The 26429-nt window shown below is 41.5% G+C and overlaps 1 protein-coding gene, 1 long non-coding RNA gene and 1 pseudogene across 14 annotated transcripts in view; 1 reads left to right on the top strand and 2 right to left on the bottom strand.

The window, feature by feature from the left end:
* Window positions 1-26429, top strand: part of LOC129058598 (uncharacterized) — an 86244-nt gene that overhangs the window by 38748 nt on the left and 21067 nt on the right. For all 3 annotated transcript variants that reach the window (XR_008523808.2, XR_008523811.2, XR_008523810.2), the window contains one exon: window positions 41-108. This is a non-coding gene — a long non-coding RNA (uncharacterized LOC129058598). The remainder of the gene's footprint in view (window positions 1-40; window positions 109-26429) is intronic.
* CNOT10 (CCR4-NOT transcription complex subunit 10) overlaps window positions 1-26429 on the bottom strand; it is a 90220-nt gene that overhangs the window by 14450 nt on the left and 49341 nt on the right. For 6 of the 11 annotated variants that reach the window (XR_008523806.2, XM_002813958.5, XM_063722154.1 and 3 more), the window contains 3 exons: window positions 25906-26027; window positions 24474-24650; window positions 21939-22019 (listed from right to left, as the gene is read on the bottom strand). Coding sequence is in view for 9 of the 11 variants with exons in the window: in XM_002813958.5 (XP_002814004.2) it covers window positions 21939-22019; window positions 24474-24650; window positions 25906-26027 (380 nt within the window). In the remaining 2 variants the exon portion in view is untranslated. The remainder of the gene's footprint in view (window positions 1-21938; window positions 22020-24473; window positions 24651-25905; window positions 26028-26429) is intronic. The other 5 variants (XR_008523807.2, XM_003776292.4, XM_063722155.1 and 2 more) reach the window with 2 other exon arrangements.
* LOC129058597 (protein SGT1 homolog) lies at window positions 5021-9994 on the bottom strand (annotated as a pseudogene).

The following is a 26429-nucleotide window of genomic DNA, read 5'->3' on the forward strand; positions in this document are numbered from 1 at the left end:
CTCATTTTAAAAATTGATAATGGTTATATTTGCTAAATAGGAAGAAATGCCCTTTAGCTGTGACAATCTGGACACCAGGAAAGAGGAGAGGACGCCACGGTACTAATGGTAAGAATTAGACTGATGTATAAAACAATTCTGAAGCACAGTTTGGCTATTTACATAAGTCATCTTTAGCTTTCATCCAATTGACCCACATCCCCAACAAAATAACCAAATGGATTATAATACATAGCCTGTATGTATGTATGTATACATGTATAGATAAATACACACACACACATACACACACACACTATATATATATATATATATATATATATCCTAATGAGAACTAACTTCCATAGAAGTTTGCTTTTAATAACCTAGGAATAAAGCTATAGAATGAGATCTTATTCTTTCTACATATATTTGTGATATGCTAAGAAATAATTAACTTACTAAAGCATTCCTTTACTTTAAATGTTCTTTTCTCAACCAATTAAGTCTACAGTTCTTGCTAAACAACAGTATCAAGAGTAACTAAAAAGTTTTATTCACACAGTTACTATTCTTCTAAAGGAATACTGAAGGAAAAAAAACAGGTTAAACAAACATATGTGAAGACAACATTTAAGTTACATTGATTTTGCTAAGTTGGATTGGAAATCTAAGTTTCTATAATATTTGGTTTTCTACTTCACAGCCAGCTCATTTAAAACAAGTCTGGTTAAAGACTTAACACTAATAGATCACTTGAATGTTAAACAACTGCTCCACAAAGCAATCTTAAAATAAACCCTTGTCAAATAGAAATGAAGTCTGAATGGCTAACCACAAATGACCTGACTCAGATACAGGGTTTTAAGTTATGTTTACAAATTACAATACACATATGTATCATTAAGTGCATTCAGGTTGTAATTTTAGTCTAAGGAAGAATGTAACCAGTATATCACCACAGAGTTTTGAAATGTTCTGAAATCCTCTGACTAGAAATGGCTCTTCCTATAAAAAGCATAGCTGGGCAAATTCAAAAGTATTCTGTTTCCTCTTCACTTGCTAATTTTTGGTTCCTAGAATCTTAGAAAACTACCCTAGAATTTGGTTCCTAGAATCTTAGAAAGACAGCCCCTCAACTCTTAACAACACAGAAAAGTAGATTGGTCCTGGAGAAGCATAAGGAAATTGAGGTTTATGCCTTATACTACCATGGGAGGGCTGAAAGACTGTCTAGTGTGGTTCCTTGTTTAACTGATGTGGAAACAGAGACTCAAAGTGAGTAAACATAGTCTTTAGCTTAGTGTGTGATTAGTTAGGACTAACATTTGACATTGTAGACTCCCAATCCGCTGTTCTTCCCATCCAATCACATTGCTTCTTTATTAACTCACAAGACCACTTACAAAAAACACAACAGAAAAGATTCTTGTAGGTTATAATTTTTCTAAGTTCTAGGCATATACAACATAGGTATTCTAACTTGTCTTTTTAAACAGGTAGAAAAAGTTTAATCCAAACACAAGTTTATATTTTGTCCCTGAGTATATAATTTTAAATCTGACCCTTGTTACAGAGGATAGTAATTTGAGAGCAAGCAAGTAGTGCCACTTTCAAAGGAATTTTCCTGGCAAGCCTACTATCAATATTTCTGGCTCTTCAACAGCTGGCTTTACCAGCAAGGTTGTCCCATGGCCACAGTCCCTACAATGAACTCTCCCCATGAAAGAAGACTCAGGGACCAGAGGCAGGAGGCTAGTTATCTCCCATCTTCAGAAGAATGTTAGTAGTTAGGTCTGTGTGGCAAGACTGGTGACTTAATTTCTCCTTTTGGCTTATTTGTATTTTTAATTTTAAAATGGCAATGACATTCATTCATTCAAGAAGTACACTGAGTAAGTACAACATATCAGATATGTACTACTTATGAACAAAAAAAGACTATTAAAGGTCCGGTCTCCAGAGGCTCAAGAAGACCATTAGTGGCTGGGTGCGGTAGTTCATGCCTGTAATCCCAGCACTTTGGGAGGCTGAGACAGGCCGATCACCTGAGGTCGGGAGGTCGAGACCAGCCTGACCAACATGGAGAAAACCCATCTCTACTAAAAATACAAAATTGGCTAGGTGTGGTGGCGCATGCCTGTAATCCCAGCTACTTGGGAGGCTGAGGCAGGAGAATCACTTGAACCCGGGAGGTGGAGGTTGCGGTGAGCTGAGATTGCGCCATTGCGCTCCAGCCCGGGCAACAAGAGTGAAACTCTGTCACAAAAAAAAAAAAAAAAAAAAAAAAAAAAAAAAAAAAAAAAAAAAAAAAAAATTAGTTCAGGGCCTATGTGAATGACAGTTACAAAATTTAGTATCCTTTTCTTTTGAGACGGAGTCTTGCTCTGTTGCCTGGGCTGGAGTGCAGTGGTGCCATCTCGGCTCACTGCAACCTCTGCCTCCTCGGTTCAAGCTATTCTCCTGACTCAGCCTCCCAAGTAGCTGGGATTACAGGCGCCCGCCACCACGCCCAGCTAATTTTTTTGTATTTTTTAAGTAGAGATGGGGTTTCACTATGTTGGCCAGGCTGGTCTCAAACTCCTGACCTTGTGATCTGCCCGCCTCGGCCTCCCAAAGTGCTGGGATTATAGGCGTGAGCCACCGCGCCCGGCCCGATATCCATTTTCATATGTGACTCTGCCAAAGGTCAGTGTAAAACATAAGCTCCTTAAAAGCAGAAGCACACATCTGTGGTTTCCTACACAGACTAGAGCAATATCTCACATAGGCAGTAGGTGCTTAATAAGTATTTGTTAAAGAAACACAGCTTTCAACATTTTAAATCTGCTTCTCCAGACCCCCACCTTTCCTGTTGGTAGGTCACTTTGCTAATGAAGCCAACTCTTTTCCAGCTCCCACAAACGGGACCTTTCCTGGATGATCTAGGTCCTAGAGTCTAGGACAAGACCCACTTCAGGCAGGCTTGCTGGGAAATGCCTGCCCTGGCCTCTCCCGACAGTAGGTGGGCTATTACTGCTCCAGCCCACTGTCAAACCCACTTTGGGTCCAGAAATCAGTCATGTAAGATTTGCAGCAGGATTGTTTCCCAGGAAGCCCAAACTATAATTACGTACAATATAAAAATCTGCTTTCTTCAAATTCTAAATCAAAACAGGGTAAAAGACTCTATAAAAAAATAATCATTCAATTAAAAGTTCTCAACTGTGAATATGAAACTTTAGGGCTGATATTCTGATTAAGAGCCATCAGGATTAAGCAAGTTTCATTGCCCAAAACTCAAACCAACATTTATGCTCCCTTCTCTTGGTGCGTTACAATCCATCCCAACTCACCTCTCATCACTCTCACACTCATCCTCCTTTTCCTTTTAGAAAACACCGCACTCTGCACAATTCCTGCAGACTGCTAACGCTAGAAGCACACATGGCTCTACTGAGCCCCCAGAGAATCACTTTACTTTTGATAGTTACTACTTAAAATATTGTCCCCACCCCCACTTCCTCGAGTCACTGTCCAATCTGCTTTACCAATCACTCAGTGGATCTGACAGTTCATCAGACTGGAAGAACTATACCTCAAGGGAAGAGACACTAGCTTTTCCCCCCTGTGGAGGATCTGACAAAACCCCACTCTCCCCTTCACATGCTGAAGGAACTAGCTCTAGGTCCCCAGAATGCCAACCCTTGGAAAAGAAGATAAAAAAAGAAGAAAAAAAAAAAAAGGAAAGGAAAAGAAAGGAGTAAACATTTTCTTCAAGCACCAAGTTACAACAAGCTATGCAAGACTAGGCATTAAAATTTGTCAAGCCATAGATCCTGTGAGTTAAAGAAATCTAAACCAAATATCTGAAATAGTTTAACCCTTATTTAAAAAGGCTAAAATGAGGGTAAATCCAGTCAGTCACCATTTGTCAAAGGAAAATAAATTTACAAAGTAGCCTCACAGCAAACATTTCAAAAATTTGCTTAAAAAATCCAATAATGATACAAAAAGTTACCCAGGCGTGGTGGCACATGCCTGTGATCCCAGCTACTTGGGAGGCTGAGGCAGAATTGCTTGAACCTGGGAGGCAAAGGTTGTAGTGAGCTGAGATCACGCCATTGCACTCCAGCCTGGGCAACAAGAGCGAAACTCCATCTCAAAAAAAAAAAAAAAAAAAAAATCTAATAATGTAATTTCTTTTCTTTTCTTTTTTTTGATACGAAGTTTCGCTCTTGTCACCCAGGCTGGAGTGCAATGGCATGATCTCTGCTCACCACAACCTCCACTTCCCGGCTGCAAGTGATTCTCCTCTCAGCCTCCCGAGTAGCTGGGACTACAGGCATGCACCAACACACCCGCCTAATTTTGTATTTATAGTAGAGATGGGGTTTCACCATATTGGCCAGGCTGGTCTCGAACTCCTGACCTCAGGTGATCTGCCTGCCTTGGGCTCCCAAAGTGCTGGGATTACAGTCGTGAGCCACCGTGCCCGGTTAATGTAATTTCTTTCAACAAACTGAATATGGGAAAGTATACACTAAATATCTATTTTTTTTTTTTGTAATGGTCCTTGGAGAGCAGGGCTACCCCACAGGTAGTATGCTCAGAGTAGCCGAGATTTTTAAATTTCAAAAGAGGCCAGGCACGGTGGCTCATGCCTGTAATTCCAGAACTATGGGAGGCCGAGGCAGGCTGATCACCTGAGATTAGGAGTTTGAGACCAGCCTGACTAACACGGCGAAACCCCGTCTCTACCAAAAATACAAAAATTAGCTGGGCGTGGTGGTGCATGCCTGTAGTCCTAGCTACTCAGGAGGCCGAGTCAGGAGAATCACTTGAACCCAGGAGGCAGAGGTTGCAGTAAGCAGAGATCACGCCACTGCACTCCAGCCTGGAAAACAGAGCGAGACTCCGTCTCAAAAAAAAAAAAAAAAAAAGTAAAAAAAAAAAAAAATATATATATATATACACATATATATATATATATATATATTTTTTGAGACGGAGTCTCGCTCTGTCACCCAGGCTGGAGTGCAGTGGCACAATCTTGGCTCACTGCACGCTCCGCCTCCCGGGTTCATGCCATTCTCCTGCCTCAGCCTCTGGAGTAGCTGGGACTACAGGTGCCCGCCACCATGCCCAGCCAATTTTTTGTATTTTTAGTAGAGACGGGGTTTCACCGTGTTAGCCAGGATGGTCTCGATCTCCTGACCTCGTGATCCTCCCACCTCAGCCTCCCAAAGTGCTGGGATTACAGGCGTGAGCCACCGCACCTGGCCAATAAACAAAATTTCTAAAGAAAAAAATATTAATGCTAATTTGTCTACAATAATCCAAAAAATGTTAAACTTGTCAACCTTCAACTTTTTTTTGAGACAGAGTTTTTTGCTCTTGTTGCCCAGGCTGGAGTGCAATGGTGTGATCTTGGCTCACTGCAACCTCCGCCTCCCGGGTTCAAGCAATTCTCCTGCCTTGGCCTTCCCAGTAGCTGGGATTACAGGCATGCACCTCCATGCCCAGCTAATTTTTTGTATTTCTGTGTGTGTGAGAGCAAATTAATTTATTTAGTACTTTTTCCATTCCATATCATCAGGATTGATTTCAACTTTCCTTTTACCTACATCAGACCAGCTGGTACTCAAAACTGTACCACCAGACTCCCATAAAGGATTTGTTCATGGCACATTTCACTTCATCAGAACCATCTGAATAGATCTGCTGAAATAATCTATTTAAAGCTGCATCTCCCTCCAACTTTTCATTATTTTCTTCTTCTTTGATTTTATCCACTAATTTATCCCAATTTCTTGTATAAGGAGATGATGATGGATGTAGCTTCTTTACACCTGCTATGAATTGTTTTGGTGTAGGCACATCTCCTTGCCCCTCTAGCTTTTCCCATCTCACAGCCTCTGGCTTTTTCAGTTTAATTTTAATCTTGGTTGAAACTACTTTAAATGTGCTCTGTTCTAGTATTATAGGATGAAGTTCCAGTTTCAAATTGTAATCTTCTCCAGAAGGAAGTTTAACCAAAACAGACAATTCTTTTTCTGAAAATTCCACATTTACATCATTCTTTGAACATTCTTGATCATAAGTGTAATGACTACTTGCGATTCTGTTTGATACCAGTCATACTTGATTTCTGACTGATGAGTCCACACCTCAGATTCTGGGCCATTCTGAGCTTCTTGACATCTTTTAATCCAGACACTGAAATTAGCATCTGCACTATCTAATTTTTGTCCTCCTGTAAAAATTTCTAGGGCAGCAGCATAGTTTTTTTCATAGTATTCACATGTTCTTTTTCTCAACATAGCAGTGGAATTATTTGGATTGAGTTCGAGAGACTTCTTTGCATCAGCAACAGCAACACAGTAATTCCCAAGAAGAATGTGACAATAAGCTCTTTGACACTAATATTATGCATCATTTGGTTTCTGTTCCAAAGCCTTAGTCAGCTCCTCTAATGCCGCCTGGGGGTCCTCGTCGATTAGAGTATCCAAGAAGCTCTGGAAAAACCTCTGGGAAGTTGTAGGTCCTGCTGCAGCTGCCGCCATCCTCCTAGTCACTGCTGCTGCCGCCGCCGGAGCAGCTACTATCACGGTTACCACCTCCGCCACTGCCCAAGGGGGAAACTTCTCAATTTTTGTATTTTTAGTAGAGAAGGGGTTTCTCCATGTTGGTCAGGCTGGTCTCCAAACTCCCGACCTCAGGTGATCCGCCCACCTCAGCCTCCCAAAGTGCTGGGATTACAGGCATAAGCCACCACACCCAGCCAACTTTCAACTGTTAAAGTTGAAGTTTAGATGTTTAATTAGTTTTTATCTTCTGTAAACATTTTGCTAATAACAGTTCTGTGCAAAAAGAATCTTATTGACAAACATAGTCCAAATCCAACACAAACAGAAGTCCAACACAAAAAAGCTAAAAAAGTTTTATCTTTATCAAATCTAGCATCCCAAAGAACCCAGTCTTATCCTGGGCAGCAAATAAAATATAAAGTCACAGAGACTTAGCATTTTACACACGGACAGGACCTTAAGATCACCTAATCCAATTGCTTTATTTGACAGAAAAGGAAAAGGTGGCCCATAGGGGTTAAATGATTTATCCACATTAGTGGCCCTGTGGGGTTTCCACAGAGTGGCAGACCACTGAAGAATTTTTTTTTTTTTTTTTGAGACGGAGTTTCGCTCTTGTTGCCCAGGCTGGAGTACAATGGCATGATCTCGGCTCACCACAATCTCCGCCTCCTGGGTTCAAAAGATTCTCCTGCCTCAGCCTTCTCGACTAGCTGGGATTACAGGCATGCACCACCACTCCCGGCTAATTTTGTATTTTTAGTAGAGATGGGGTTTCTCTATGTTGGTCAGGCTGGTCCCGAACCCCCAACCTCAGGTGATCCACCTGCCTCGGCCTTCCAAAGTACTGGGATTACAGTGAGCCATCCCGCCTGGCCTGAAGAATTATTTTAACCCTGGTTTGTGATCAATCTGATCACCAGTTCATCTAAATGAGATCCTTGGAGGCAGATGTGAATCATGCCAACGTGAACACAAATTGCTGATAGTGTGAAGGAAATGTCACACCGGTAGGATCCTTCTATGGTAGAGTTCGTTAGGTGAACAAGTTTCAGGAGGACCACACTCAGTCGTAAGACTGAAATGGGGCTGGATCTCTAGCAAAAGCAATATAAGACTCAAAAGATTATTAGCCATAATCCTCTTTTAGTTATGTCTTAAGGGCTACAATATCACCACTGGGCTAACAACAGAAGAAATATGGTTTCTTAAGCACACTAAAACTGTCTATAATATTTATGTTATCAACCATTTGTTTGGTTCATCTTCTTTTATAAACACTGGACCACAGGAGGTCCCTTTTAACTGAATGGAAAATAATTCACTGTCACATTAGAGTCTGAAAGAATTAAGCTTTATAATTTATAATTGTGGAATAACTGGGCTTAATTAAATTTGCTCCAAACATTTCGTTTTATCCCTTTTGTGGCCTCCCATTTTAGAAATGACCAATTAAATTAAAAATTCATTTTCAGGCCAGGTGCTGTAGCTCACACTTATAATCTCAGCACATTGGGAGGCTGATGTGGGAGAACTGCTCAAGCTCAGCAGTTTGAGACCAGCCTGGGCGATACAGTGAGACTCTGTCTCTACAAAAAAAAAAAAAAATTAAAAATTAGCAGAGCATGGTGGTGCACATCTGTAGTCCCAGCTACTTGGGACGCAGAGGTGGGAGGGCTGCTTGAACCTGGGAAGTAGAGGCTGCAGTGAGCCAGGATTGTGCCACTGCACTCTAGCCTGGGCGACAGAGCAAGACCCTGCCTCAAAAAAAAAAATTTTTTTTTCATTTAAATTTTGTATGCTTTGATTTTAATTTCTTGTACAGACATTTCCCATGTTGGCTCCAACATTATTTCCTACCTTTTTCAGTTCTGTTACACTCTTTATCAGACTCTTGAATAGCTTCCATAAGTTCAGCTAATATCACAATCTCAGAATGAATAACAAAGATGTTCTATAATAAGCAACATGTAAGAGTCAGTTCATACCCATGACAGTTATTAAACCACTATGCAACAATGAAATATTGTTATATAGCTGGGCCCAGTGGCTCACGCCTGTAATCCCAGCACTCTGAGAGGCTGAGGTGGGCGGATCACGAGGTCAGGAGTTCGAGACCAGCCTGACCAACATGGTGAAACCCAGTCTCTACTAAAAATACAAAAATTAGCTGGGCCTGGTGGCGCGTGCCTGTAATCCCAGCTACTCGGGAGGGTGAGACAGGAGAATCACTTGAACCCAGGAGGCAGAGGTTGCAGGAGCCGAGATCGCACCATTGCACTCCAGCCTGGGCAACAGAGTGAGACTCTGTCTCAAAAAAAAAAAAAAAGGAAGAAATATTGTTATATGACTAAATCTATGAAATTACTTCTTTACTCTTTTTTGTTTTTGAGATGGAGTCTTGCTCTGTCGCTCAGGGTGGAGTGCAGTGGTGCGATCTTGGCTCACTGCAACTTCGGCATCCGGGGTTCAAGCAATTCTCCTGTCTTAGCCTCCCGAGTAGCTGAGACTATAGGCACACAACACCGCACCCGGCTAATTTTTATATTTTTAGTAGAGATGGGGTTTCACCATATTGGTCAGATTGGTCTCGAACTCCTGACCTCAGGTGATCCACCCACCTTGGCCTCCCACAGTGCTGGGATTACAGATGTGAGTCACTGTGCCCAGCCCTTACTTTTTTGACACAGTGTCTAGCTCTTGTTGTCCAGGCTGGTGTGATCTCGGCTCACTGCAGCCTCTACCTTCTAGGCCCAAGCGATCCTCCCACCTCAGTCTCCCAAGTAGCTAGGACTACAGGTGTGCGCCATCATGCCCAGACTAAATTTTTTGTAGAGACAAGGTCTCACCATGTAGGCCAGGCTGATCTTGAACTCCTGGACTCAAGGGATCCTCCCACTTTAGCCTCTCAAAGTGCTGGGATCACAAGCATGAGCCACCACACCCAGTTATTTCCTTTCTTCCTCCTTCTCTCCTTTCCTTCCTTCCTTCATTTTATTTCCATAGGTATTTGGGGGAACAGGTATTTGGTTACACAAGTTCTTTAGTGGTGATGTGTGAAATTTTGGTGCACCCATCACCCAATATTTCTCTATTAACAACATCATAGTATGCAAAAAAAAAATGAAGTTGAGCCTTCTCTCTCCTCATCTATAAAAATCAACTCAAAATAAGGCAGGCCGCGGTGGCTCATGCCTGTAATCCCAGCACTTTGGGAGGCTGAGGCAGGCAGATCACCGAAAGTCGGGTGTTCGAGACCAGCGTGACCAACATGGGGAAATCCTGTCTCTACTAAAAATATAAAATTAGCCAGATATGGTGGCACATTCCTGTAATCCTAGCTACTCGGGAGGCTTGAGGCAGGAGAATCACTTGAACCTGAGAGGTGGAGGTTGAGGTGAGCCGAGATCACGCCACTGCACTCTGAGCTGGGCAACAAGAGCAAAACTCAGTCTCAAAAAAAAAAAAAATTTAACTCAACATGGATCAAAGACCTAAATGTAAGTGCTAAAACTTAGAATTCTTAGAGGAAGACATGGTAAATCCTCATGATCTTGGATTTAGTGAAGAAGTCTTAGATATGGCATGAAAAGCACAAGCAACAACAAAAATAAGAAATTAAATTTCATCAAAATGAAAAACGTTTATGCTTCAAAGGACACCTTCAAAAAAGTGAAAAGACAACCCTCAGAATGTGAGAAAATAACTACAAGTCATATATCTGATAGTTGTATCTAGGACATATAAAGAACTCTTGGCCGGATGCGTTGGCTCATGCCTGTAATCCCAACACTTTGAGAGGCCGAGGCAGGTGGATCACCTGAGGTCGGGAGTTCGAGACCAGCCTGGCCAAGATGGTGAAACCCCATCTCTACTAAAAATACAAAAATTAGCTGGGTGTGGTTATGCACGTCTGTAATTCCAGCTACTCGGGAGGCTGAGACAGGAAAATTGCTTGAACCTGGAGGTGGGTGAGCAAAGACTGTGCCACTGCACTCCAGCCTGGGCGGCAGAGCGAGACTCTCTCTCAAAAACAAAAAACAAAAAACAAAAAACAAAAACAGGCCGGCATGGTGGCTCACACCTGTAATCCCAGCACTTCGGAAGGCAGAGGTGGGCAGGTCACTTGAGGTCAGGTGTTTTTGAGATCAGCCTGGCCAAAATGGTGAAACCCCATCTCTACAAAAAATACAAAAATTAGTTGGGTGTGGTGGGCAGCTGTAATCCCAGCTACTCGGGAGGCTGAGGCAGGAGGATAATTTGAACCCGGAAGGCAGGGGTTGCAGTGAGCCAAGACTGCGCTACTGCACTCCAGCCTGGGCCACAGAGTGAGACTCCATCTCTAAATAAATAAATACCAAAAAACATATCAGAAGAAAAATATATTATTCTATTATGATCAATCATTGTTATTTCAAAAACCTATCATCTCCCAAATGTATGCAGCAAACATTCACATCTAAATCAAAGAATATAGCCAAAATATCAATCCTGCCCAAGAAACTGTGTTCTAAGATTCCTTTGGGTATTAGGACTTTTAACAAAAAAATATTTTCTAAAGAGATAAATAATTCAGTTAAAATTTGTGGTACAAAAAAACTGTGGCATAGTAACAACATTCACACATGTAAAAATCATGTAATAGCATACAAACATTCAAACACACTTGTCTTAAAACCTTAGAGCAGCTCTGTTCAAGAGAAATACAATTAGAGCCATAGCCAACTGCAGTGGCTCACACCTGTAATTTCAATGCTTTGGGGGGACAAGGTAGGAAGACTGCTTTAGCCTAGGAGTTTCACTTCAGCCCAGGAGTGTTAGGACTAGATTGGTCAACACAGTGGGACCCTGGCTCTACAAAAAATAAAAAAGTAGCTGGGCATGGCAGTACATGCCTGCAGTCTTTTTTTTGGGGGGGGGGCGGCAGGGAGCGTTGGGACGGAGTCTTGCTCTGTCGCCGGGCTGTAGTGCAGTGGCACAATCTCAGTTCACTGCAACCCCTGCCTCCTGCATTCAAGCAATTCTCCTGCCTCAGCCTCCCGAGGAGCTGGGACTACATGGGCGCGCCACTACGCCCAGCTAATTTTTGTATTTTTAGTAGAGACGGGGTTTCACCATGTTGGCCAGGATGGTCTCAATCTCTTGACCTCGTGATCTGCCCGTCTCGGCCTCCCAAAGTGCTGGGATTACAGGAGTGAGCCACCGAGCCCAGACCATGCCTGTAGTCTTAGTTATCCAGGAGGCTGATGTGGGAGAATTGCTTGAGGCCAGAAGTTTGTGTGTGGTGTAGTGAAAGTTTGTGATATAGATTTTTTTGTAAAAGACAAAAAAAAAGGAAGAAATATAATTGAAGCCATAAATATGATTTAAATTTTTCTAACAGACACGTTTAAAAAATAACATTAAAAGAAACACGTAAAATTATTTTTATTTATTTATTTATTTATTGAGACGGAGTTTCACTCTTGTTGCCCAGGCTGGAGTGCAATGGCACCATCTGGGCTCACTGCAACCTCCACCTCCACCTCCTGGATTCAAGCGATTCTCCTGCTTCAGCCTCCTAATAGCTGGGATTACAGGCATGCGCCAGTACACCCGCTTAATTTTTTTGTATTTTTAGTAGAGACAGAGTTTCACCATGGTGGCCAGGCTGATCTCGAACTCTTGACCTCAGGTGATCCACCTGCCTTGGCCTCCCAAAGTGCTGGGATTACAGGTGTGAGCCACCTCGCCCAGCCTATTATGTTTATTTTTTTTGAGATGGAGTCTTGCTCTGTCTCCCAGGCTAGAGTGCAGTGGCACAATCTTGGCTCACCACAACCTCCGCCTCCCGGGTTCAAGTGATTCTCCTGCCTCAGCCCCCCCATGTAGCTGGGATTACAGGTGCCCGCCACCACACCTATATTTACAGCTATATTCATCTATATTTACAGCTGCTCCCATGACTTGTATTACTGCCTGAGCTCTGCCTCCTGTCAGATCAGCAGCAGCATTAGATTCTCATAGGAGTGCGTATCTTTTTCTTTTTTTTTTTTGAGACGGAGTCTCGCTCTGTCGCCCAGGCTGGAGTGCAGTGGCGCGATCTCGGCTCACTGCAAGCTCCGCCTCCTGGGTTCACGCCATTCTCCTGCCTCAGCCTCCTGAGTAGCTGGGACTACAGGTGCCCACCACCACGCCTGGCTAATTTTTTTGTATTTTTAGTAGAGACAGGGTTTCACCATGTTAGCCAGCATGGTCTCGATCTCCTGACCTCATGATCCGCCCACCTCAGCCTCCCAAAGTGCTGGGATTACAGGCGTGAGCCACCACGCCCAGCAGGAGTGCATATCTTATCCTGAACTGCGCCTGCAAGGAATTTAGGGTGTGTGCTCCATATGAGAATCTAATGCCTGATGATCTGTCACTGTCTCCCATCACCCCCACATGGGACCATCTAGTTGTAGGAAAACAAGCTCAGGGCTCCCACTGATTCTACATTATGGTGAGTTGTATAATTATTTCATTATATATTACAATGTAATAATAATAGAAATACAGTGCACAATAAATGTAATGTTTTTGAATCATCCTGAAACCACCTCCCCTGCAACCCTGTCCACAGAAAAATAGTCTACCATGATCCTGGTCCCTGGTGCCAAAAAGGTTGGGGTCTGCTGCTTAAATTGATGCGTTTATATTTCTTTCCAGTCAATTCCCGCAACCACTCTTCTGATTTCTAGCAATATAAATTAGTTTTGTCTATTTGCAAAGTTTTGTTTGTCATATAAATGGTATAAATGGAATCACACAGTAGATACCTTATGCGAAGGAAAAGAAGAAACAGAAAAATGTTTTGAGATTCATCCATGTTAACTTGTGCATTAGTAATTGGTTTTGGTTTGAGACAGGGTCTCACTTTGTCACCCAGGTTGGAGTGCATTGGTGCAACCTCAGCTCACTGCAGCCTCAAATCTACAGGGCTCAGGTGATCCTCCCACCTCAGCCTCCCGAGCAGCTGGAACTACAGGCGTGCAGCACCATGCCTGGCCAATTTTTTGTACAGACGGGGTTTCACCATGTTGCCCACACTCGTCTCAAATTCCTGGACTCAAGCAATTTGCCTGCCTAGACCTCCCAAAGCGTTGGGATTACAGGCATGAGCCACTGTGCCCAACCTCATTGGTTCTTCCTTATAGCTGACTAGTATTCCAAAATACAAGTGTAATACAACTTAGTTATCCATTCTTCTACTGATGAATACCTGGGCTATGTCTAGGTTTTGTCTACCAGGAGTAAAGCTGCTATAAAATTCTTTTGTGGACAAGTTTCTGTTTCTCTTTGGTAAACATCTAGGAACAGAATCACCTTAAAATTTCAAAGTCATAGCATTTATTTAATTCCAGGGCACAGAATGTTTGTGTGAGTATGTTATCTCCTTAATTGAATAAAACTTATGGCTTCATACAGCATTGAGTGGTTCAGAAACTGAAGCAAATTTCTAAAAGTGTCATTATGTGTACAGTTGGTGCTTGGAATCCACAGGTTCCAAATCTGTAGATTCAACCAACTATAAATAGAAAATATTCTAAAATATAATAATAAAAAAACACTACAATAATTTTTTTAAAATTAAAAACCAATACAGTATGATAACTGTTTATATAGCATATATAGTGCACTAGGTATTATAAGTACTCTAAAGATGACTTAAAGTATATGAGAGAAGGCTGGATGCAGTGGCTCATGCCTGTAATCCCAGCACTTTGGGAAGCCAAGATGGGCGGATCACTTGAGGCCAGGAGTTCAATACCAGCCTGGCCAACATGGTGAAACCCCGTCTCTACTAATAATACAAAAATTAGCCAGGCGTTGTGGCACACGCCTGTAATCCCAGCTACTTGGAAGGCAGAAGCAGGAGAATCGTTTGAACCCAGGAGGCGGAGGTTGCAGTGAGCCAAGATTGAGCCATTGCACTCCAGCCTAGGCGACAAGAGCAAAACTATGTCTCAAAAAAATAAAAAAAATAAAAATAAGTAAAGTATATGAGAGGATGTGCACAGGTTACCTGTAATTACTACACCATTTTATATAAGGAATTTTATATCTGAGGATTGTGGTATCTGTTGGGGGCCCTGGAACCAATCCCTCAAGGATACCAAAGGATGACTATATAACTTTCTTGATCCATTATATTAGTTATCTCTAAGTTCATCCAAACCTTACAGTTAAACTAGTTAGCTGATTTCTGCGACATTTTCCTAATTTGGGGCCACATTTTAATTTCAATTGTGAGAATATTTTTCTGAAAACTACCTTGATTTAATATAGAATCTCACAACTTCTTTAATTATTATCTGCCTTCTAAAAATATACTTGGTAAATTGGTTAGAATGAAATTTTTTGGACTTACCTTAATTTATGTGCAAATGAAAAAAAACGAAAATACTCAAGGGGCTATAAACCCATATCATAAAAAGTGGCCACTGGAAAAGTCATGATAATTTACTGCATATTAGTTATGCTGGAAACAGAAAATGGGGCTTTGCATTGGTGTCTTGGGTATTATTGAGCACAAGAGGTCAAATATAATAGCCCATAAAAGTTAACTATATACTAGTCACATTTTCAATAACCTAAAAGAGTTCAGGTCAGAAACAGATGAAATCTCAAAGAATTTCACAATCTTAAAACACAGTGCTCAGGCTCTCACATAGAAGACAGCTGGCTCCTGCCACAGAATTGCCCTTTAACACACCCAACTGCATTGTGAGCTTTATGGCTTTGAAAATTACGACACAATTCTTTTACAACTCCTCCCCTTCACCATTTGTGTTCACATTACCATTGCTACTGTCTGGCATAACAGTCCTTTTTATAAATCTACCCTAAGGCTCCTTCCATCTTGTACTGTTTCCTTTCTCCTTCCCATCTGCTCCATAAGAAAAAGATATATATATACTACAGAATCCACCCTTGCCTCACTTTATGATGATGGCATTCCCTATGGAAGCCCTATGCTCCTTTTCACACACACAAAAAATGGAAGTAATATTATTTTCTCTGAAAATCATCAATCCTCCTCCTACGACATATGGAAAGCAAACAGCTGCACCCATGAAAGGTAAAAAACTCTTGGAGAGGAATCCCACCCTGTATGCGCACTTCTCTTTAATGACATTCTCAGAAGGTAAAGTTAAATTACACAACTCTGCAGATGTTTAACCACTGTAGACAATATACTACTTTGTGTGTGTGTGTGTGTGTGTGTGTGTGTGTGAGACAGAGTCTCAGTCTGTTGCCCAGGCTGGAGTGTAGTGGCACGATCTCGGCTCACTGCAACCTCTGCCTTCTGGGTTCAAGCAATTCTCCTGCCTCAGCCTCCCGCGTAGCTGGGACTGCAGGTGTGTGCCACCATGCCCAGCTAATTTTTTTTGTATTTTTAGTAGAGACAGGGTTTTGCCATGTTGGCCAGGCTGGTCTGGAATTCTTGACCTCAGGCGATTTGCCTGCCTTGGCCTCTCAAAGTGCTGGGATTACAGGCATGAGCCACCGCACCTGGCAGAAACAATATACTTCTTAAATTGCACACATAAATAAAGCAATCCTAAGATTAGTACTCATTAAGCCGGGTGGGTGGCTCATGCCTGTAATGCCAGCACTTTGGGAAGCTGAGGCGGATGGATCACCTGCGGTCAGGAGTTCGAGACTAGCCTGACCAACATGGTGAGACCCCCATCTCTACTAAAAATACAAAAAATTAGCCGGGCATGGTGGCGTATGCCTGTAATTCCAGCTACTTGGGAGGCTGAGGCAGGAGAACTGCTTGAACTCGGGAGGCGGATGTTGCAGTGAGCCAAGACGCACCATTGCACTCCAGCCTGGGGGACAAGGGCAAAAATCTATCTCAAAAAAAAAAAAAAAAAAAAAAGATTAGTATTCATTCAAGTAAACTTGTAAAAATTAAATCAAGTTTGAAAAACTGTTTCAAATGTCTTCTTCATTAAGGATTCCCTTTAAATGTGTATAACCATATTCACTGCAGCATTATTTGTAACAGCAAAAGCTGAAAACATTATAAACAGCTCAATAGAAAGCAATGTTAGATAAATTAGATCATATCCACAAAATGCAACTCTAGGCACCCATGGGAAAGAGTGAAACAAAGCTTTGTGCTGATATGGGAACAAAGTAAGGTACAGAGCAGTTTACAGACTACAAAATTACTGGTAAAGGCCAGATGCGGTGGCTCACGCCTATAATCCCAGCACTGTGGGAGGCTGAGGCGGGCAGATCACTTGAGCTCAGGAGTTTGAGACCGGCCTGACCAACATGGTGACACCCCATCTCTACCAAAAATACAAAAATTAGCTGGGTGTGGTGGCACATGCCTGTAATCTCAGCTACTCAGGAGGCTGAGGCATGAGAGTTGCTTGCACCTGGGAGGTGGAGGTTGCAGTGAGCTGAGTTCCTTCCATTGCACTCCAGCCTGGGCAACACAGTGAGACTGTCTCAGAACAACAGCAACAAAGACGACAACACACCAAAACAAAACAAAAAGCTATACCACATGAAAAGAAGTTCATTAGAGAAATGCAAATACAAATCACAATGAGATAGCACTACACATCTTACTTCCCTATTAGAATGAGTAAAGTAAAAAGTGTCTACAACAGTCCAGGTGCGGTGGCTCATGCCTGTAATTCCAGCACTTTGGGAGGCTGGGGAGGGTGAATCATGAGGTCAGGAGACCATCCTGGCCAACATGGTGAAACCCCGTCTCTACTACAAATACAAAAATTAGCTGGGCGTGGTGGTACACATCTGTAGTCCTAGCTACTCGGGAGGCTGAGGCAGGAGAACTGTTTGAACCCAGGAGGCGGAGGTTGCAGTGAGCCGAGATCATGCCACTGCACTCCAGCCTGGTGAAAAAAAAAAAAAAATACCTACAACACACACAAATATCAAAACAAGTATGTGATGAAAAAATAAATTTTTTTAAAAAAGAAAATATGAAATATTGTGGTAAAGAAACTGGATCACTCATACATCACTGGTGGGAGTGTAAAATGGTACAGTCACTCTGTTAAAAGAGTTTGGCAGTTTCTTTTCTTCTCTGTTTTTTTTTTTGTTTTTTTTTTTGAGATGGAGTCTCACTCTGTTGCTCAGGCTGGAGTGCAGTGGCACGATTTCGGCTCACCACAACCTCTGCCTCCTGGGTTCAAATGATTCTCCTGCCTCAGCCTTCAGAGCAGCTGGGACTACAGGTGCACACCGCCATGCCCGGCTAATTTTTTGTATTTTTAGTATAGATGGGGTTTCACTATGTTGGCCAGGCTGGTCTCGAACTCCTGACCTCATGATCCGCTCGCCTCGGCCGCCCTAAGTGCTGAGATTATAGACGTGAGCCACCGCGCCCGGCCTTGGCAGTTTCTTAAAATATTAGACATGTAACTCCCCTACTATGCAGCACTGTTGGACGTTCATCCTGAGAGACAAAGATTTATGTGCACATAAATACCTGTGAATATTTCTAGCAGCTTTATTTGTAACAGCCCCAAACTGGAATAAAGCTAGATGTCCTACAAAAGGTGAATGATTAAACTGAGGTACAATCATACCATGGAATAATACTCACCAATAAAAAGGAACAACAATTGATTTACTCAGCAAACTTAAATGAATTTCCAAGAATTATACTGAATGAAAAAAATCAATCCTAAAAGGTTACATGCTGTATGATTCCATTTATATAACATTTTTGAAAGACAAAATTATAGAAATTAAAAAGAGATTAGTCGTAACCAAGGGTTAAATAAGGGGCAGGAGCAGGAGTGGAAGTGGGTATGGCTATAAGAGGGCAATATGAGGGATCTTTCGTAGTAATAAAAATGTTCTGCGTTAGGCACGGTGGCTCACAACTATAATCCCAGTGCTTTGGGAGGTCAAGGTGAGAGGATTGCTTGAGGCCAGAAGTTTGAGATCAGCTTGGGCAGGACAGCAAGACCTCACAACTATACAATTTTTTTTTTTTTTTTTTTAAAGACAGAGTCTCGCTCTGTCGTCCAGGCTGGAGTGCAGTGGCGGGATCTCAGCTCATTGCAAGCTCCGCCTCCTGGGTTCACAGCATTCTCCTGGCTCAGCCTCCCGAGTAGCTGGGACTACAGGCGCCCGCCACCACGCAGGGCTAATTTTTTGTATTTTTAATAGAGAAAGGGTTTCACCGTGTTAGCTAGGATGGTCTCAATCTCCTGACCTTGTGATCTGCCCGCCTCGGCCTCCCAAAGTGCTGGGATTACAGGCATGAGCCACTGCTCCTGGCCACAAAATTTAAAAAAAATTTTAAGAAATTGAATGTAATGAAAATATTGTAAAACAAAAAAAGTTCTGTATCTTGACTGTATCAATGTCAATATCCTGACTGTGATATTGTACTAAAGTTCTTTTTTTGTTTTGAGACAGAGTCTGTTGCTTAGGCAATAGCGTGATCTTGGCTCACTGCAACCTCCCTCCGCCTCCCCGGTTGAAGCCATTCCCCTGCTTCAGCCTCTCGAGTAGCTGGGACTACAGGCACATGCCACCACACCCAGCTAATTTTTGTATTTTTAGTAGAGATGGGGTTTCACCATATTGGTCAGGCTGGTCTTGAACTCCTGACCTTGTGATCCGCCCACCTCGGCCTCCCAAAGGGCTGGGATTACAGGCATGAGCCACTGCGCCCAGCATGTACTAAAGTTCTGTAAGAAGTTGCCTTTGAGAAAACTGGGTAGAGGGTAGATTATGTCTCTATATTATTTTTTATTTTTAGAGACAGAGCCTCAATCTGTCATCCTTGCTGGAGTTTGGTGGTACAATCACGGCTTACTGCAGCCACGACCTCCAGGGCTTAAAGTGATCCTCCCACCTCAGCCTGCCAGCTACCTGGAACCACAAGCATGCAACATCACACCCAGATAATTTTTTTTCTTTTTTTCTTTTGAGACGGAGTTTCACTCTTGTTGCCCAGGCTGGAGTGCAACAGCGCGGTCTTGGCTTACTGCAACTTCTGCCTCCCAGGCTCAAGTGATTCTCCGGCCTCAGCCTCCCAAGTAGCTGGAATTATGGGCACCTACCACCACCCCTGGCCAACTTTTGTATTTTTAGTAGAGATGGGATTTCACCATGTTGGCTAGGCTGATCTCGAACTCCTGACCTCAGCTGATCTGCCTGCCTCTGCATCCCACCAATGTGCTGGGATCACAGGCGTGAGCCACTGCACCTGGCCTAATTTTTTGATTTTTTTAGAGACAGGGTCTCACTATGTTGCCCAGGCATCTGTATTACTTTTTAGACTATTATGTGAATCTACAATCGTCTCTAAATGAAGTTTAATTTTTAAAAAAAGACACCATGGAGTGAAATAAACAAATAAAACAAAACTATTTGTGGAATGAAGTCACAGCAGGCTTAAAGGGAACTGTGTAGAAAAGGACCATCTAAAAATCAGTGACCAGTATAAGAGGTTAAAAAAAGAGCAAAATAAACCAGAGTTAGTAGAAGAATAAAATAAAGAACAGAAATGAAATAGAAAACAGAAAATGAAGTACAAGTCTATTCTCTGAAAACATCAATCCAATACGTAAATTGCTAGCAGGACTGCTTAGGAAAGAAAAGAGAGAAAGCAAGAGATCCCACAAATATCACAAATTAAAACTGGCCGGGCGCAGTGGCTGATGCCTGTAATCCCAGAACTTTGGGAGGCTGAGGCGGGTGGATCACCTGAGGTCAGGAGTTCGAGACCAGCCTGGCCAACATGGTAAAACCCCGTCTCTACTAAAAACACAAAAATTTAGCCAGGCGTGCTAGCAGACACCTGTAATCCCAGCTTCTTGGGAAGCTGAGGCAGGAGAATCGCCTGAAACTGGTAGGCAGAGGTTACAGTGAGCCGAGATCACACCACTGCACTCCAGCCTGGGACAGAGAGTAAAACTCTGTCTCAAAAAAAAAGAAAGAAAGAAAATAGACGTATAACTGCAGATTCTACAGACATTAAAAAGGTAAAAAAAATATTATGAACAATGTTAAGCCAATAAATTTGACAACTTAGAAAATTCCTTGAAAAATAAAACTTTACCAAACTGAGATAAGATGAAATACAGGCCGGATGCTGTGGCTCACGCCTGTAAACCCAGTACTTTGGGAGGCCGAGGTGGGCGGATCATGAGGTCAGGAGATCGAGACCATCCTGGCTAACACAGTGAAACGCTGTCTCTACTAAAAATACAAAAAATTAGCCCTGCGTGGTGGTGGGCGCCTGTAGTCCCAGCTACTCGGGAGGCTGAGGCAGGAGAATGGTGGTGAGCCGAGATCGCGCCACTGCACTCCAGCCTGGGAGACAGAGCGAGAATCCATCTCAAAAAAAAAAAAAAAAAAAAAAAGAAATACAAAATCTGAAAAAAGTGTTGTTGAACAAGTTGAATTCATTAATTCATTATCAAAAATTTTCCTGCAAAGAAAATCCTAAGCTAGATGGTTTCACTGTTGAATTCTATCAAATACTTAAGGAAGATGTAATACCTGTCCTTTTTATTAGTTCAGGGGTACATGTGCAGGTTTGTTATATGGTAAACTTGTGTCATGGGGGTTTATTGTACAGATTATTTTGTCACCCAGGTACTAAGCCTAGTACCCAATAGTTATTTTTTCTGATCCTCTCCCACCCTCCACCCTCCAGGAGGCCCTAGCGCCCGTTGTTCCCCTTTTTGTGTCCATGAGTAAATACCTATCTTACACAGACTCTTGCAGAAAACAGAGGAAGATGAAGCACTTCTCAACTCATTTATATGGTCAGCATAATCCTGAAACCAAATCTGACAAAATTATTTCAAGGAAAGAAAAGTATGGACCAATCTTCCTCATGGATATAGAAGCACTTATTCCCAACAAAGTATTAACAAATCAAATCTAAAAATTTATATAAAAGAAAATACGTTCTGACCAAGTAGGGTTTATCACAAGATTGAAAGATTGGTTTAACATTTGATCAGTGTAATTCATCATATTAACAGTATAAACAAGATAAAAAATAATGTGTTCCTTTTTTTTTTTTTTTTTTTTTTTGAGACGGAGTTGCTCAGGCTAGAGTGCAGTGGTACACTCACTGCAACCTCCGCCTCCCGGGTTCAAGCAATTCTCCTGCCTCAGCCTCCCAAGTAACTGGGATTACAGGCGCCCGCCACCGCGCCCGGCTAATTTTTGTATTTTTAGTACAGACAGGGTTTCACTATCTTGGCCAGGCTGGTCTCAAACTCCTGACCTAGTGATCCACCAGCCTCAGCCTCCCAAAGTGCTGGGATTACAAGTATGAGCCACTGTGCCCAGCCATGAATATGTTCATTTCAATAGACGCAATGCTAATTTTGTTTAGATACTCACTTTAAGTTTTCTAATTCCTGTTTTCTCAATGGAGAAGAAGGTGGAGCTGGAATGAATTTATCTCCATCATGGCTTTTACTGCTAAAATAGAGGTAAGAGTCTTAATTATGAAGAGCAACAAATAAATAATTAAATGTAAAATTTTGTTTCCCTGTCCTTACTCCCAACTTTTTTTTTTGAGACAGAATTTTGCTCTTGTCGCTCAGGATGGAGTGCAACTGCACGATCTCGGCTCACCACAACCTCTGCCTCCCAGGTTTGAGTGATTCTCCTGCCTCAGCCTCCCGAGTAGCTGGGATTACAGGCGCACACCACCACGCCCAGCTAATTTTTTGTATTTTTAGTAGAAATGGGGTTTCACCATGTTAGCGAGACTGATCTCGAACTCCTGACCTCAGGTGATCCGCCTGCCTTGGCCTCCCAAAGTGCTGGGATTTACAGAGGTGTCTCACCTCGCCTGGCCTCCCATGTAACTTTTTACAACAAAAGTGTAAAAGAGTTAAACAATGGAAATGCTTAGTAATTTGGTAACACTAACATGTTAAAGCTATATTGTATATTAGTTTCTTCCCCCACTGCCCCCACCCCTCCAATACTGCTTTAAAAAATCTCTAACTGAAAACAATATCTTTACTATAGAAAGGAAATAACTGAAAAATTTCACACATTTCTCATTATTCTAATTACCCTGACCCCCCAACCCCTGCCTTTTCTTGAGACTGGATTTTTGAGACTCTGTTGCCCAGGTTGGAGTGCAGTGTGGCATGATCATAGCTCAATGCAGCTTCAAACTCCTGGGCTTAGGCAATCCTCCTACATCAGCCTCCCAAGTAGCTGGGACTAATGGTGCCTGGCACCACACTCAACTAATTTTTTTATTTCTTGTAGAGATGGGGTCTCATTATGTTGGACAGGCTGGCTTCGAATTCCTAGCCTCAAGCAATCCTTCAGCCTTGGTCTCCCTTAGCACTGGGATTACAGGTGTGAGCCACCATGCTTGGCCCAAATTTTCTATAGTAAACATGTATTGATTGCTATTATAATCAAGAAAAAATGCTGGGATGGGAGATGTAAGTTTAACGATGCCATGTATAAAAAGCAGAATTTCCAGCTGGGTGTAGTGGCTCATGCCTGCAATCTCAGCACTTTGGGAGGCCAAGGAGGGCAGATCACGTGAGGTAAGGAGTTCAAGACCATCCTGGACAACATGGCAAAACCCTATCTCTACTAAAAATACAAAAATTAGCCAGGCATAGTGGCGCTGGGCCTATAATCCCAGCTACTTAGGGGGTTGAGGCAGGAGAATCGCTTGAGCCTGTGAGGTGGAGGTTGCAGTGAGTTGAGATCGTGCCACTGCTTTCCAGCCTGGGTGACAGAGGGAGACTCTGTCTCAAAACAACAACAACAACAACAAAAAAAAACCAAAAAGAAAACAAAAGAAAAGAAAGAAAGAAAGAAAAAAGCTGAATTTCCTATATATAATGGTATGTGTTTTGTCCTTACCAAAAGTTCTCCCAATTTCCATAGAGTCACATAATTTTTATTTATTTATTTATTTTTAATTTTTTTGAAGAGATGGGGTCTTGTTATGCTGCCCAGGCTAGACTTGAACTCTTGGCCTCCTCCAGCACCCTGCCTAGATTTGCATAATTTTGAATTTATACTAGAAAACCAGAAATATACAAAAATATTCTGGAGGTTATTGATTATAGTATATTAAGAGGATAGACAGAGGATAATAAGAAATGAGCAGCTTTAGGAGTTAAGTGTTTATTTTAATAAATTTTTTGTTTTTTTGAGATGGAGTCTAATTCTGTCACCAGGCTGGATGGAGTGCAGCGGCATGATCGTGGCTCACTGCAACCTCTGCCTCCCGGGTTCAAGTGATTCTCTTGCCTCAGCTTTCCCAGTAGCGGGGATTATAGGTGCCCACCACTATGCCCAGCTAATTTTTGTATTTTTAGTAGAGACGGGGTTTCACCATGTTGGCCAGGCTGGTCTTGAACTCCTAACCTCAAGTGATCTACCCACCGTGGCATCCCAAAGTGCTGGGATTACAGGCGTGAGCCCCCACACCTGGCCAAATTTTTTTTAAAGATGTCTGACAACAGGACTTCTTACAAATATCCCTCTTGTCAATGAAAAGCTGCTACTTTGTTTTTTTTGAGATGAAGTCTCACTCTGTCGCCAAAGCTGGAGTGCAGTGGCACAATCTCGGCTCACTGCAACCTCTGCCTCCTGGGTTCAAGCAATTCTCTTGCCTCAGCCTTTTACAGGCAGGCATGAGCCACTGCGTCCGGCCAAAGCTGCTACTTTCTACTTTTCTTTTTCAAGGATCTCTCCTAACTTAGCCTTCACCTTATTTCTCTCTTCCAAAAAGACTCAGAAACATAAATACTTTCCTTTCTTGTTATGCAAAACAGAGAATTTCAGAAACTCAGGTTGAAGATTTTAGGAATTTACTTCAAGAACAAAGGGTTTACTAAAGAAGTCCTAAAAGGATTTTGCCAAGGGAGGTCACAAGGATTAGAATACCTGCAAGTTTCACTGCTTTCGCTGCTCTCTGTGTTCCCACCTAATTGATTACTATTTTTAGCCCCATTTTCCTGCTTTGGATCTTGCTGTTCTTCAGGTAGCAGCAACAAGGCATTTCTGAGACATATGGCTGCAAACTCCATACTGGCTACAGGAATGGCCGAAGACTGCCCATCACTTAAAAGAACAAAACCAAATTAGCTAAGTGGATAAAATATTTTAAAATAAGGCTTTTTTATCATGAGGAATAAAACCAATCGATTATAAATGAAAGCTATGCCTTTTGATAGGTAGAAATTTTAATATAAGCAGTTATAAAAGCATGCTAAAGAACCCAAATCCTAAGTATAGGTTGTAAATAGTATAAATAATGGATTGCAAGTATATAAATTACATACACTGTGTCTCTAGGAATGAGACCAAGGAGGAGAGACAATTTGATGTATATCACAATGTTAATGTTAACATATTAGAGAAACTGCAGACAAGGGCAACTGTAATGAGGGCAAGGAGAGGTATATTAAGAATGGGATGAAAGGGAAGAAAACAGATTTTCACGTTTGAGCCTTACTTTGGTTGATCCTTGCTTTAAAAAATGCCTCTATACACTTTGAAATAGCAACATTACTTTTTGTCTTATAATTTCACTGACATTTTATACAACTTTCTGTTGGTTTGATATAACCAAACAGAATCTTTACTAGAGAAAAATAAAATTTTGAAAAGTAGTAACAATTTTGAAATTGCTTTAAAACTTTGAAATGCTTTATCATAATAGTTTTAAAAAATATTCTTGCATTACAGTTTAACTAAATTAAGACTAAATTATTGTGTATCAGATATTTTTTAAACTTTGGAAAAATTTTTAAATGGTAGAGAACAATTTTCTTCTTTGACAAAAACAAATTAAGGCAGCTAATTATTTGCAAAGTTTGCCACTTTACAAATAATGGCAATTCCAAATTGTCAAATGAAGATTATACATGTGACAGCTTCTATACTGCTTTGGTTACTTTATGTTTTAATACACCTTTTTTCTCTGAATAGTAAGAATTCGCTTTCATGTATTTTCAGTCCTAGGAACCATAAGAAAATACCTAAATGAAAAGTATCAACGATAACCAAAACTACATAAAAGGGAAATACCAAGATGCCCTCTTCTGGACATTCTTAATAATGGCACTGAACAGACTAGGGTTTCCTAGGCCATCAATAATTGCAGCACCCATGGATGTAATAAACCAAAATCACGTTAGATAACATTCACTATGGACCTATGCATGAGGGTCTGTTTGTTGAAATAGCAATAAAATCTAGTTACAAAGTGGTTCCTCCTATGCAATGATAAATCCTAATCATACTTTTATATATAAGTAACATCATGTAAACTAGTATTAAATATATATACACTTTTTCTTTGCAAAATACTTACTTATAAACAGTATTCTGTACAGACTGTGATGCCAAAACTATTTTACGATGATAGCCTTGACCAACAATAGACTGTACAATTCCTTTTTTGCTGGGAAGGCCTTTAGTTTCTTGTTCAGAAGTCTACAAAATACAAATAATTTCCAATAAATTTAAGGGAACTGTAAGATGTGGTATAAAAAATAAGGGAATACCTCTCACAATTACTCTAAATTTAAGAAAGTTCTTAAAATCAATGAAGACCTTTTTTGGTGATAATGGAAACATGTTTGGTATTAGTGGAAAAAGTATATAAGGCTGAAAATCTGGGATATGTGCTACATTTTGTTTACATGAGATTGGAGAAAATTCTAAGAACAAAATCCAATTCAATTATGTCCCAATAATTTATTTAGAATCATTTACTTAGAATATTCTAGACCTCCAGTACCATGCTACATATTACAGGTACTTTGACATCAGAGTAAGGAAAATAAGAGAGCCCACAACAGTGTAAAAGAAAAAGGAAGCAGCTCCACTTCCTAA

The sequence above is a fragment of the Pongo abelii genome, chromosome 2 (genome assembly GCF_028885655.2).
Source record: "Pongo abelii isolate AG06213 chromosome 2, NHGRI_mPonAbe1-v2.0_pri, whole genome shotgun sequence".
NCBI lineage: Eukaryota > Metazoa > Chordata > Mammalia > Primates > Hominidae > Pongo > Pongo abelii.